The sequence below is a fragment of the Aspergillus sclerotioniger genome (genome assembly GCF_003184525.1).
Source record: "Aspergillus sclerotioniger CBS 115572 chromosome Unknown BO94scaffold_35, whole genome shotgun sequence".
Lineage (NCBI taxonomy): Eukaryota > Fungi > Ascomycota > Eurotiomycetes > Eurotiales > Aspergillaceae > Aspergillus > Aspergillus sclerotioniger.
Genome location: NW_020291025.1, coordinates 286,147 through 299,101, shown reverse-complemented (window position 1 = coordinate 299,101; position 12,955 = coordinate 286,147). Strand labels below are relative to the sequence as shown.

Below are 12,955 nucleotides of genomic sequence, written 5' to 3'. Positions count from 1 at the left end.
ACCCTGGGGTTGATACCGGACAGTATGGTCCTGGCCTTTGTTGGTCTGATTCATCGCCGCCTCGTCCGCTAACGAGCTGCCGAGCCACTCAGCTACTACCTGAGCGCGTCCGGTACAAATGCCCCATCGCTCGCCCCTTCTTCTCGCTGCGGCTTTCTCTCTCTGCTCCCTCTCGTTGGTCATCCAACCTCTCCAGTCCTTGCGTGCCCTCCAGTCAACAACGTCGGGCTGTCCTGGCTGCACAGAGCCCATTGGTTTCCTCCCATTTTGTTTTTTTCCTACTCGTTGCTCGCCGGCCTGGCTTCAGATTAACCCGTCCTCTTCGTCCAACCCAATCATTGCCCGCCTTCCCTCCCCCCATCCGCTTCACCCTCGTGATTGATCATTTCCATCCTCTCCTTCTGTCATTACCACGGTTGTGGTCGAATCACCATCTAAGGTACGTTAGCTATTTTGCTGCCCCTTGCTCAACTTTGTATTTTTCCTATTTTGTGATTGCATACTTTAATTTTGCACGCGCCCAATCAATTGTACCCTTCTGCGTTCCGAGGCAGCATCAAACGAATCATCCGAGTCGTCCTCCCCCCCGCCATTCATTGTGTGCATTTCTCTCTCCTCCGGCGGCCTTCCAAACATCGGCTGTTCAGCCAGCACCCAACCACAGGCCACGGCGCCTGTCTGCTCCGATCTCTGGCCCTCCCCACCAAATATCATAGTCTATTTTTGGTCCATTCTTGAGTCTGTTCTTTTGTTTCCAAGCCACTCCACTTTTTTTCCTTCGCTCGATTTTACCCCCCCCGTCATTGTGGTTTTTTTATTTTACTTTATTTTTATTTTTTTTGGTCTACTTTATTTTTGGTCTATTTCCAGTCTGGTGCCGCTGGCGCTCGGTCGCGGATCAACCCGGGCCGGACTGACATCAGCGGCAGCCTACCGTGCGGTGAAAGACGGACATTCCTGCTGTCCGCCTTCTCTCGTTGGCAGAGCTCCGTCGCGTTGCCATCGCCCCGCGAATCATCACCGGTTCCTCCCCTCGTGACAGAAAGTGTTGTCAAATCATTACATCGACTTGCTTTCGGTGTCGCTCTGCATAGGAGGCTTTTCTGCCACCTGCGGAGAATAACCCTCGATCGAGGTAATTAGCCTTTTCCAAACCACGAGGCAAGCCTGTTGTTGTTGTTCTTGGCTTTTGGCCGCGGCCCGCAAACCGCGACAACTGTGATTCCTCTGCCCCCCCTCCAGACATGGCTGGCGTTACCCACCTTCAAAGCAAATCAGACCATTAGAATTAGTGTCGCATGTGCTCCAAGCACTGCAGGCAAGACCCTTTGATGCGAATCCTCCTATCACCTCTGCCCCTTGTGAGCTTCTTGCCATGGCTTATGCATTGTTATGTTTTCTGTCGCGTTTCAGTTGCGACCCCGACTCCCCGCCCAGGATGGCCCAATCACTACGCGTCAATCCTTGCCTACTGGCCTTCTCTTACAGCTTTCTAACATCATGACCTGTCAATAGGCGCGCATCTCGATTTCTACGGTCGGAGACTGCAGGATAGTCCCGTCGTCAGGGCTGTCCGTTTCCCTGTTTTCAAGTCCCGTTTTTGCGCGCGCGCAAAACTCCGCCTACCCTTGTTTGGGGTCGTGAGTGCGTTGCATTTCAACAAGGTATGTTGCCGGCTGCATCGTGATTCCGCTTGCCAACGCATACATCCTTCAGCCCTGAAGAGACTAAACCGCCACGATGTTTCCCCTCCCACCCCCCACCACCTTGACAATCTCCCCAATCGTGACAGCGCACAAATCAGGAGCCGAAATGTTTGGATGGTGGAGAAGATGGATGCTGATAGTCTCCTGTAGTTTGAGCCGTGCCAGCCCCTCTCAGGCGTACCCTGACAACGGCGTCGAGTGGCATTATAGTTCGGGAGACCGCGGACCAGGATATTTCCAAACTCCTGGGCCCAAGCGACCTAACTCACCACGCTGCTAGCACCGCCTCATACGGACGTGGCCAAGCAGCCTGACGAATTTAGATTCCAGGCATTACCCAAGGTAGCCTGCCAGTTGTCGTCTCATTATACTGCGTAGTCTTTGTGTCTACGATAGACTTGAGCGCCAGTATCAAGAAGATCGCGCTTTGTCTGACAACGCATCAAGTGCGACATCTAGTCGAGGGCACCCTGGTTCCCTGCATCGAAGCCCAACCACGTTACACTTGGAGGTGAACGTAAGATTTCCACAAAAGACGCAGAACCTCCGGGGACAGCGGCTTGAAGCATTTCGGCAAACAAGCGTACACCTTTGGGCGATTTCTTTTGACGCCAGAAAGTTGATGAGTGGGTGTATTGGCAAAACAAAAACACAGGTACGCGCCCCGGTGTAAGCGCCCTTCTCTATTCCCATCCAACCCCCACTCGCAATCCAGTGACCGGTTGGCGCTGCGCTCCGTGCTGATACTTTAAACCAGAGCCTGCAGACTTTCGCAGTTCACTCGTCGAATCATCAAACCATAGGATTGCGGCTGCCGTTTCTTTGTGCACGACCGTGATATTGTTAGGTGCAACTGTACCGTTACAACCTATCATTCTTCCCTATTTTTTTTTGCCACTTTGGTCTCGGACAAGTGATATCCTTCGATTGGTCCGAGTTTGACAGTATCATTGGTCTTAGCCTGCTGGTTCCTGACAGCTAGGCCACTCCAATCACGACTCGAGCTGGAAGCCTGACGGTAAACACCGTCGCAGCTCAATGATGGAATATCCCCCGCAGTATCAACAGCCTCATGGCCAGCATCCTCATGCCTCGTCTCACATCACTGCTCCCTACCAGACGGCTCCTCAAAATGCAGGGTCAACAGTGGGGTCGATGACTTCACCCACCAACCCCCAAGCACACATGCAACAAGCTCATCCTACACATCAGGCGTCCCCCATCGTCCCATCACAGTCCCATTATCAACCGGCTCAAAATGCGCCGGGCTCTGTACACCAGCAAATGAATTTCCCCCAGTCGTATGGGGTCACCACGGCGATGCCACAAACATATGGTATCTCGCCCACCCAGGCGGCCGCCATGGCCACCGCCGCAGCGTCGGGCCAATTTTACCCTCTTCATCAAGACTCTATGGCTGGTCAGATGGCCCCGGGCCCCCGTGGATCACCACGTATGGCCGGGGTGCAAGTGAAGAGCGACCGCAACCCTCGTTCCCCGCCACAGATTCCTGGTCAGATGCCCTCAATGGGGTCTCAGGTCCAAATGTCTCAGAACGCCCAAATGCAGCAACGTCGCATGAGCCATGTTAGCAGCCCCCATGTCCAGAATGCCCAGCCAGTCCTGAACCATGTTGTTCGGCCTTCGGTGCCTCCATCCATGCCGCCTCCACCTCAACCACCTGTTCAGCAGAGTCAACACTCTCCTGATATGGTGGCTGGTGCCGCGGAAGAGTCGCCCTTATACGTCAATGCGAAGCAATTCCACCGCATTCTGAAACGACGAGTGGCTCGCCAAAAACTCGAAGAGCAATTGCGACTCACGTCTAAGGGCCGTAAACCGTATCTCCATGAATCACGCCATAATCATGCCATGCGCCGCCCTAGGGGTCCTGGCGGGCGATTTTTGACGGCTGACGAAGTGGCTGCTATGGAGAAGAAGCAGGGAACCTCTGTGACCACTGGGCATGAGATGACTGATAACAGTGCGATGAAGCCGACTGGAGACAATCCTCCGTCCGCACATAAACGGAAATCAAGTGATGTTAACGATGACACTATCAACTCGTCTAAGAAGACGAAGACCAGTGCGCCGAAAACAAGCACTAGCGCGGACGAGAGTGAAAATGAATCTGCTGAGCTGTCTGATGAGGACGGTTGAGCGGCACCTTGCCCTTGAGCTGCCTACTAAAATATCTGTTCTCCGCAACTACCTTTTATGATGGATGGATGTCTGGAAATTCTTTTACCCCGTCTTCCCTACCCTTTCCTCTCGCAGCGAGCGATGTGCAACTGTCCCATCTTCTCTCGTACTTATTGACGTTATTCCCACCTACTGTTTCCTCAGGAACACCACGTTTCATCTACTTGAAACTCTTATGTCTGTTTATATTGTTATGCTGGCACGAAGTATTACTACTATTCTCACTTCATCTAACGATGTTCAGCCTGTTAGGATTGCATGTATGAGATGATTATGTTTTTGCTATTTTTATTTCTTTTCTCGGGATGGTGCACGATTCTCAATCTCATGAATTGTTACGTTCATCCCACTGTCGATGCTGCATGACCCGGTTTCTAATTCCCCCAGAGTCGTGGTTTTCGCAACTGGCGGTAACCTCTATAAATGCACTGTCGCCCACTCAATCTCGACAGGCAACTCATTCAATGTCATTGGCAACTTTTGTGTACTGTGTTCATTCTTCCCTTCGCCTCCGAACCCGCCATCTTATCCGGTCCCGTTCATCTGCATCGTGCTTTCGGGCCTTGGTTGGTATTAGAAAGATGCTTATCGCTGGTAAAATTAAACCCCGGGGTTGGCCGGCGCCGCGACAGGGCCTGGATGGCAGGGTGGCGGCGGACGATGCAAGCATGCCTTAGTATCGTGCTGCGGGACCTTGTCTGGCAATCCTCTTTCCACGGAAATGTGGTAGATTTCCGCCGAGATATTCTACGCCAGTCTCCGTCCCATGTGCTTTCAGTCTGCCTCAATTGACTCAATTTTGGCATGAGACCTGAGGTTTGCATGTTAGCTTGACTGCAAGACAGCATAGCATGGACGCCGCGCTCCTTGGAGCCTGATTCGACGAGGATGGCCTGGCATGTGAAGCTGTGGTGGTTCTCCACTTCGTTTGTCTGTCGCATCCCCCATTGATGCGTCATCTGGTATATTATTTTGGTCTTCAACGGATGATTCCCCTACTAGTCATGTACGAATACCAAGACATACTGCGCGATCTCGTTGCTAGCCTTATGTGCCTTGTCGTAGTGACTGGGTTCTAGAGCCGCTAATTGTGCTGTGAATACCGAGTAGAATAGATGAGGCTACTTATGGCCCTGGCCCTTCACTTGCCCTGAGAGGAAGGTCTTGTCATGAACCCTCCGCCGAAGTCTTCCTGTTCGAATTGATTTTTCTGTTTCCACGGCTCTGAGGTCCCGCTGAATGAGCGTTCCCCGTTCCTCGTTGCCACCGGTACTGCTTTAGATTTACTTAGAGTGCTGGATTAGGGATTAGGACAAAACGATGCCGGGTAAGTGAAAAGGGTTCTTTCTGGCGAGAGGTGGTACGCCATCAACTGGATATCTAGATAGATAAGTGTCTAGACTGTCAAGTGTCAATAGTGTTGTTCTGCCGGGATCGACCGAGAGTTGGAGAGTTCGCGGCGCCAGTCCCGGTCGGGTCTAGTGGCGGCGGACTGCCTTCTCCGGGTCTCCAGCCTCACTCCAATCCTCCCTCTCGTCTTCCTCCGTTCTCTTTCTCTCTCTCCCTCTCTCCCTCTCTTTCTTTCCTCCTCTCTTCCCTTCTCTTCCCCCTTCACCAGCTTCCCTCCTGTGACTGCGCTATTGTCCAGGGCTGCTGCGATTTCATCTGTCTCGTCTCATCTGTCCCCATTCGGATTGGACGTGCTCAGTCTTCGAATTCGCATCTTGTTGGACTTCCAAATCCTCCTAAGGCTTCTCTTGTAGGTCGCCTGCCTTGCCATACTCTCTCTCTTATCGTGTTCAGTCCAATCACCACCGCCCTTGTCTCTCATATTCCCCCTTCTATTGCTCGATCTCGTCGCTATCTCGATCGAACAGCCCCTGTCATTCAATTCATTAATTCTTGCCTCACTTGTGCTTCGTTGGTCCCTTTTCTTACCTCCTCTCGGAGTCACTCCTTTCATTGTCGCGCCATTATTGGCCCGCGAGATCCTCCGTGCTTACTTCCTACTACCTACTACCTGCCTGCCTGCCTGCCATCCATCTCTCTGTGCTCTCTCTTTCTCTATCTATCCGCTTCTATTGGCTCTCGCGAGCGCCCTGCATTATATTCTCTCAGTTCTCGGGTTTACCCTTGTCATCTCTATCCAAAAGCATGCCTTGTCTATCTTCCTTGGCCGGTTGCTGGCAATCAGCTTCGTTTGCATCCTCTTCTTGCCCAATTCGCCCCTTAACCCTCCTCCGTCAATGTCCAACCTATCAGGCACCCTTTCAAACATGAAGGACTCGCTCTAATGTTGATGATGTCGGATCTTAGCTTACGTCTACCGTTCCTACCGCCCTGGGCGCGACCCTCGGCCATCTTTCGGAAGACGGCACCCAAGCGACCTTCCGCCAAGACCCTCACTAGCTTCAGTTTACGCGATTCCCTACACTCTCGTTCCGATGGACTCATATGACGGTTACGGGTCCCCCGGCAGGAGCCGAGAGGGAGGCGACCCTTACGTTTCCAGGGCACCGGTGGATTCATACCGACGCAGATCGCCTGGTAAGTGTTCAGGTCTAAACAACCCTCCCGGATGCTTTCAGACGCCTGGTCATTTCCTAACCACCGGAATGCTTTCAGTGTCCCAGGATCGACGTCGAGGACGCGGACGTTCTCGCTCGCCCGTTATGATTGATCGCTACGAACCCTCCGATCGCCGTGCTTCACGAGACGATTACTATGCTGCTTCTCGGGAACACGCTGTGCGAGACCGTGAGGATCGTCGTCGCGCGCCCTCGCCAAATGTTGCCAATATCGATCGCTATGTCCCTGGGCAAGATTCTGTCAAGCGCGCTATTCCCACCAACCCGCTTCCCAACCCATTGAACCTGGACTTCCAGGTGGGGTTCAATTGGTTCGCGGAATGGTGGCGAGCAGAGCAATCAATCCGAGAGGAAAAGGAGCGTGCCAAGCATGGCGGCCGACGTCCATCCGATCGTGTCAAAGGAGAGCGCGAGGCTCGTGAAGACCGGGATAGAGAAAGGGCACAGATCCAAGCGGCTTATGATGCATACAAGGTGGACCTCCAAGCGAAAATGGCACGTGCGTTTGTCCAGCATCATCGAAACGAGGAATGGTTCAGAGAGCGCTATGTCCCAGATGTCAGAGATCCTCTTCGTCGCAGACTGATGGATTTTCGAGCGGGTGCCTATCAGCAATGGGAAAGTGACCTCGACAGCGGTCTTTTCGACGAGTTTACGCTCGAAGGCATTTACAAGAGTGAGAGTGACGGTGCAGGCGGTGTGATCGAGAAGGAAGAGGGCGAGACTACCGCGGTTGGTGAAACCTTGGGTGTTTTGGACTTGCTTCCAGCGAGAGGTGGAGACTTGCGTGACGAAGCCCTGTCCCAGTCTGCCCTACTGATCAAGACTTTGGCCCCCAACGTTAGCCGCGACAAGATCGAAGATTTCTGTAAGGAGCATCTGGGGGAGCAAGATGGTGGATTCAAATGGCTTAGTCTCAGCGATCCCAATCCTTCCAAGAAATACCATCGGATGGGGTGGATTATGCTGCATCCTGCCCCTGATGTTGAGGTTGTTGAGCGAGGAGATGGGAGAGAAGAAGAGGGTGAGGAGATGGAGCATGATAACACGGGCAACGGAACAGTAACTGTTACTGCTGCCGAGAAGGCTCTTGAGGCGATTAACGACAAGACAATCCATGATCCTGTCCATGGAGACTTTGTCTGCCACGTAGGAGTCCATGTACCGCCCTCCCAGCCCCGCAAAAAGGCCTTGTGGGATCTTTTTTCTGCGCCAGAACGCATCTCACGGGACCTGGAACTGGCAAGAAGACTGGTGTCGAAGCTCGACTTGGAAATGGGAGGCAGTGCAGACGGGTTTACCAAGATCGAGGAACGGGTGGAGGAATTGCGCGGCAAGGGCTGGCTTCAACCGCCTGTGACGGGGCCTGTCAGCGTCAAGAAAAGGAAACCCGACTATGATGCCGATGATATCGATGAAGGGGAGGCGGAAGAGGGTGAAGAGCAGGAAGGATGGGAAGATGACGAGCTCGATGATGAGGAGCTTTTGGCCAACAAGAAGAAATTGGATCTGATGGTGGAATACCTTCGCAGAGTTTACAATTTCTGTTTCTTCTGTGTCTTCGAAAGTGATTCTGTGCATGAACTTGCTCGGAAATGTCCCGGCGGACATCTGCGTCGGCCTCGGGCTGGTCTTACGACACAGTCAAAGGCCGTGGCCCGAGCCAGTGCTCTTGGACAGCCGTTCCCTGTTAAGAAGAAAGAGCCAAGCGAAGAGGGAGAGGAACCTCCAGCAGCTGTAGAGGAGAAGCGACCACAACGCTTCAGTTCCAAGTCGGAACAACAGCTCCAGCGTGCCTTTAATTGGGTCAAAACGTTTGAAGACAAGCTCTTGCAAATACTTGAGCCAGAGAACGTGGACATAGGGAAGCTGGGTGGTAAATCTGTTGAGGAAGCTCTGGAGGAAGAGCTAGGAAAATACGTCAAACAGGAGGATGAGTCCAAGTTCCGGTGCAAAGTACCCGAATGTACGAAGCTGTTCAAGGCGGAGCATTTCTGGCGTAAGCACATCGAAAAGCGCCATGCCGAATGGTACGAGAACATCCGCAGTGACGTAAGTTGTCTCTCCTCTCTGAACCTGCCCTATGAGGCTGATGCTAATGGTCCCGCAGCTTTCGTTGGTTAACGCCTACGTCCTTGACCCTGCTCGAATCGCACCTTCGCGATCTGATGCTAATAGCAATGGCCACTTCCCCCTTAGCTCTGGTCAGGGCCAAACCGGCACACCGCGTGGTTTCAGCCTAGCCTCAATGCCCGCATACCTTGGAGGCAGTGGAAGTGTACCTCCAGGCTTCCAAAGTGTCCCGGGCTCTGGACTACCTGGGTTCATGGGCGTCAACAACCAGAGTTGGGGTGCCAATGGCATGGTATCTGCAGATGGCCCCGGCTTGCATCAACCAGGTGCCATGCGCCGTGGTGGTGGTCGCTACAATAACCGGACAGGACCTTATGACCGACGTGGAAATCGGCATGGCGCTTCAGGTGCTGGAAGTGGCCGCCTGAGCCCCATCCGTGGCATGTCCAGCATGTATGGTTCAGGTAGTCGTCTGCCCGCCAGTTCTGGCCCTCCATACATCCCCCCTGGCCACCCTGCCGCCGCCTTGATGGGGGCAAGCGGCTTCGTTGATGCTGGTTCCGCTCAGCAGGGTATGGGACCACGTGAAGCCGTCCAAGGCCGCAGCCTTAAGAGCTATGAGGACTTGGATGCAGTTGGTGGGTCCGGAAGTGGTGAGCTGAACTATTAGACATCTACAACCAGAAATCTCTCTCCGAGCAAATGGCGTTTCCTGGTCTGTCGTTCCTGCATTTCAGAAGCCAGCTACATTTACCATGTCAACCGCATATGCCGTGCATTTTTCTTTGCGTGTAATACTCTTTTTGCGTATATGAGCCGAAATTGCCCCTTCTCTTTCCGATTTTCTTAGTCTTGTCTTCGTTCATGCTCCTCCTTCATCCAAATGCGTGGAATTACAAGGGAGAGTTGAGATTGCTTCCCTTTTCCTTACTTGTTTTCGCAATGCCGCCTGGTCCATTGTACCCTGGTTAGGTGGTGGTGATTTGTTCCCACTTTTGGGATCGTAAAACTCAAGGCTGCGGGTTTCCCCTTCGTTCTTTCCCTTTATCGTTCCTGGTATTGGCCCTCGTCGAATTGTACCATAGTTTCGTCTTGATTTTAGGAAGTAGGCACAATGATACATGGCCGCCTCTCTGTATAGCCTTGACTTGAAAATTCCTCGGGTAATTCATAGGGAAACATTGAATTTAGTAGTAATCAGACGTATATGGAGTAGTGGTAAATCAAATCATCGGGTTTGATGTGTCTAGCCAGATGTTGTTCTTAACCTCTGTTATATACTATAAATCTGATAAACCTGGCTGTTATTCTCTGATTTTCATCGTGTAGTTTTTAGTTTATATATAGATACATACATTTATTGCGTACTAAGCTATAAAGGTTAATGCTCTGATCCATACATCATCCAGAGTATACTACGACCGTGGGATATCTTATCCTATGGCATCTGGATAACGACTTCGTCAGCGCTGTCACGCCATTGAAGCCCCATTTTGCGGATGTGGCGTTCACTAGCCAGGAATAAAAGCAAATAGACATGCGAGGTTATCTCACCCCAGGCGTAAACCTTCAGTGTTACTGATTTTATATGACCAGGATCACCGGGGGGTGGTGCAACTGTTTCCGATGATGGTGATGCAGTTGGTTCTGCATCCTCTAGAATGCACCAAACACCCCAGCCGGCGCGGCCTTCCTTGGCGATAAATTCTGATAAGAAGGTCCAGAAACGGGTGAATAATGGCGTCTCCCAGATCATGGGGTTGGGGTTTGCTGGTCGGGGTCGCTCGTCCAGGGTTTGTGTCTCAAGACTAAGGCGGACATACCAGTATCCTCTTTCCAGGTTATCCAGTGTTCTGGTTTGTTTGATAGGGTTGTATGCTCGTGGGGACATGAGGCGAGTGGCTAGCATTGCTAGTGTTGGGGTGATGTGCGATACGAAACGGCCTGATGATACTGGGGGTAGTCGGGGCCTGATCTCCATAGGAAGGGTTGGGAGGCCCTTTGTTGGTAATATATTGTCATATGCTGGGTTGTCGTCATCGTGGGCACTGGAAGAAAAAGATATGGCAATGTCGTCATTTGGGGCTTTGCCACTGTTGGGATGCTCGTCCAGACAGTGTATATTTTTGTGTGGCTCTGCGGCCACTGGCCGAGGGGGTTGGAGTCGACTTCGCTTCACTGTGGAAGCGCCATCCGTATATATAGATTTTCGAGGAATAGGACTTGATCGCGGAGGCTCGATCTCCCGCAAGTCGTTGGGGTCAGGAAGGGGTCGGTCGGGCTGAGAGTCTGGAATGACACTCAGGGGTGTTCCGAGTGAGTCCTTCTCGTAGCGAAGTTGTTGCTGGACGGGCGAGGCAGTCGTGCTGTTAGGTGGCTTGGATTTGTCCTTTTCCTGGCCGTGGGAGACGCACAGGCGTTTGGGTGAATGGACGGGACCAGGTGTGGGTTCGAGATCAGGAATTTGATCATCTGATCGCAAGGTTATAACTTGACGAGAGGAGGGCCGAAAACCCAGGATTGCCTCGACTTGGGCCCGATAGTGAGCGTCATTGCTGACGGTGCTGGGTGCGGAGATGTGGACGAGGACTTCGGATTCTGGCATGGCATCGGACGGACGGTTGATAAAGAGCCTGGGCCGACATGGTGGGGCTCTTTGTTTCCTGTGTCGGTGTTTGACGGTAGGCCTGGCAGGCTGCCTTCCCTGGAAGCAGCGTGGTGGTGGGGGAAGAAAGCACCAGGCTGTTGCCGTTGGATCTTGATTATTGTGAGGCAGGAAGAAGAAAATATGAACCTTGAAGGCTGGCACATGATAGGAGGAGCCGCCGAAGATCACGAGTCATGGTGGCCTGAGGTGGCTTCCCGATTGGGTGGCCTCGCAGCCTTAGGCTGGCGATCCGCCTCGATAGTTTCCCCGCCGACTTCGACCTTTCGCTTCTTCCAGTTCCAGTTCCATCAAGTTCAAGTATCAACAAGCTCTTCTCCGTTCTCCGTTCTCTCTCGATCTGACCCGTTACCTCGGGCAGCTTCGTCGGCGATGATTCGGTCGACAATCTCAATTGGGACCGTGGTCAGCTGGTGAGCTAACTCTTTTGGTCATAATCCTGCTAATGATCGTCGCTGCCTGCCCACCCTCAGGAAGAGGAATTGAGGCAATTGTGGATACAAAGCTGGTGGACATGCTGAAGTTTCACGTTCAGGTGACAAGAATGGCTATTAGAGTCCGGTCCGAACCATTGAACTGAAGGACCATCCTTCAAGGTTCACAGCCATCATCCTCGCTATCACTTGGCATATGATCTGGATTCGAACGTGTCGTTGAATGGCCGGGAATCTCTTCCAAGAGCCCGTGCACTCGCACACCCAACTGGGAGCACTTTCGGTATTGATGCATCACTCGGGGACCAGAAAATCAAAGAACGAAAAGGGTGGGAGACAAAGAGAAAAAGCAAAGAGACCCCGAAGAGAGTATCCCGGTCGGTCAGTTACATCACCTCGGTTGCAGGGCGCGTGTGTCTACTGTCTTCTCCCGCCTGCCCACAGAACAAGTAGGTCTTATGCGGGAAAACCGCGGTAGTTTTGATGGATAATGATGCTACACCGGCCTCGATCTACAGCTAAAACCTACCTGTCCGGGCAAAGAGCGACGGAACGACCACTGGTTGACACGATCACGATGCTTCGGATGGCATTTGCCCCCCCTTACAGATCAATAGCTATGGCGGCAGGAGCAAGATGCACATTGCACACACTTACATCCAGACCTCCACTATACTCCGGATGTAGGTACCACACCGAGTCCGCGCCCACTTGACCACCTCAAGAGTCCGGTACATTGCGCATGCTTATCCTAATGACGCAGCTCAGCCGGAGCGTTGGAGACAATAGATTCTTGTGCCTGCCACTAATAAATAATAACGTGCAGCGCTATCCTGGACCAGGCGACTAGTCCGAGGCCTCTTTGGCCAGTGGGGCCGACGGGCCCGTTAAACACGGACTGGTGAACCGGACAGTCCAGAAAAACGACTTGTGGGCTGTGGGCACGAAGGAAGCGTCATGGAATAATACGGGGGAGAAAAAGAAAAAGGCTAGATCGAGATTGGATGGCCTGTTCAAAACCCATCTATGTATCTGGGTCCAAGCGAAACAAAGAATGTTACACACACGGGGTTTGCGTTTTCTGAGATGTCGATTGAGGGTCTGATGGGGAGAGACAGAGAGAGAGAGAGAGAGAGAGAGAGAGAGAGAGAGAGCGAGTGCGGAGGCTGACGTTCCACTACCGGCGACAGGCGACTGGTACGACAGACAGCCCGGGGACGATCGATCGAAACTCTGGGCCACAGATATGCGCTATACAGATCAGATTCTTTGACTTTTTTTTTTTCA

The 12,955-nt window shown here is 52.5% G+C and overlaps 3 protein-coding genes across 3 annotated transcripts; 2 read left to right on the top strand and 1 right to left on the bottom strand.

Annotated features, from left to right (window-relative positions):
- Positions 1-2,744: 2,744 nt before the first annotated feature.
- On the top strand, positions 2,745-3,866 carry hapB (transcription activator HAP2; the record flags this gene model as incomplete). The annotated part of the gene is made up of 1 exon (XM_025614731.1): positions 2,745-3,866. One exon carries the CDS (start codon positions 2,745-2,747, stop codon positions 3,864-3,866), a length of 1,122 nt encoding a protein of 373 aa, XP_025463062.1.
- A 2,246-nt stretch (positions 3,867-6,112) lies between these two features.
- BO94DRAFT_255261 (putative arsenite resistance protein Ars2) lies at positions 6,113-9,335 on the top strand. The gene is made up of 3 exons (XM_025606458.1): positions 6,113-6,467; positions 6,534-8,548; positions 8,607-9,335. The coding sequence occupies exons 1-3, from the start codon at positions 6,353-6,355 to the stop codon at positions 9,237-9,239; spliced, it is 2,763 nt and encodes a 920-aa protein (XP_025463061.1). The 5' UTR covers positions 6,113-6,352; the 3' UTR covers positions 9,240-9,335.
- A 530-nt stretch (positions 9,336-9,865) lies between these two features.
- BO94DRAFT_539414 (uncharacterized protein) lies at positions 9,866-11,362 on the bottom strand. The gene has a single exon (XM_025612702.1). It carries the CDS (start codon positions 11,172-11,174, stop codon positions 10,008-10,010), a length of 1,167 nt encoding a protein of 388 aa, XP_025463060.1. The 5' UTR covers positions 11,175-11,362; the 3' UTR covers positions 9,866-10,007.
- Positions 11,363-12,955: the final 1,593 nt, after the last annotated feature.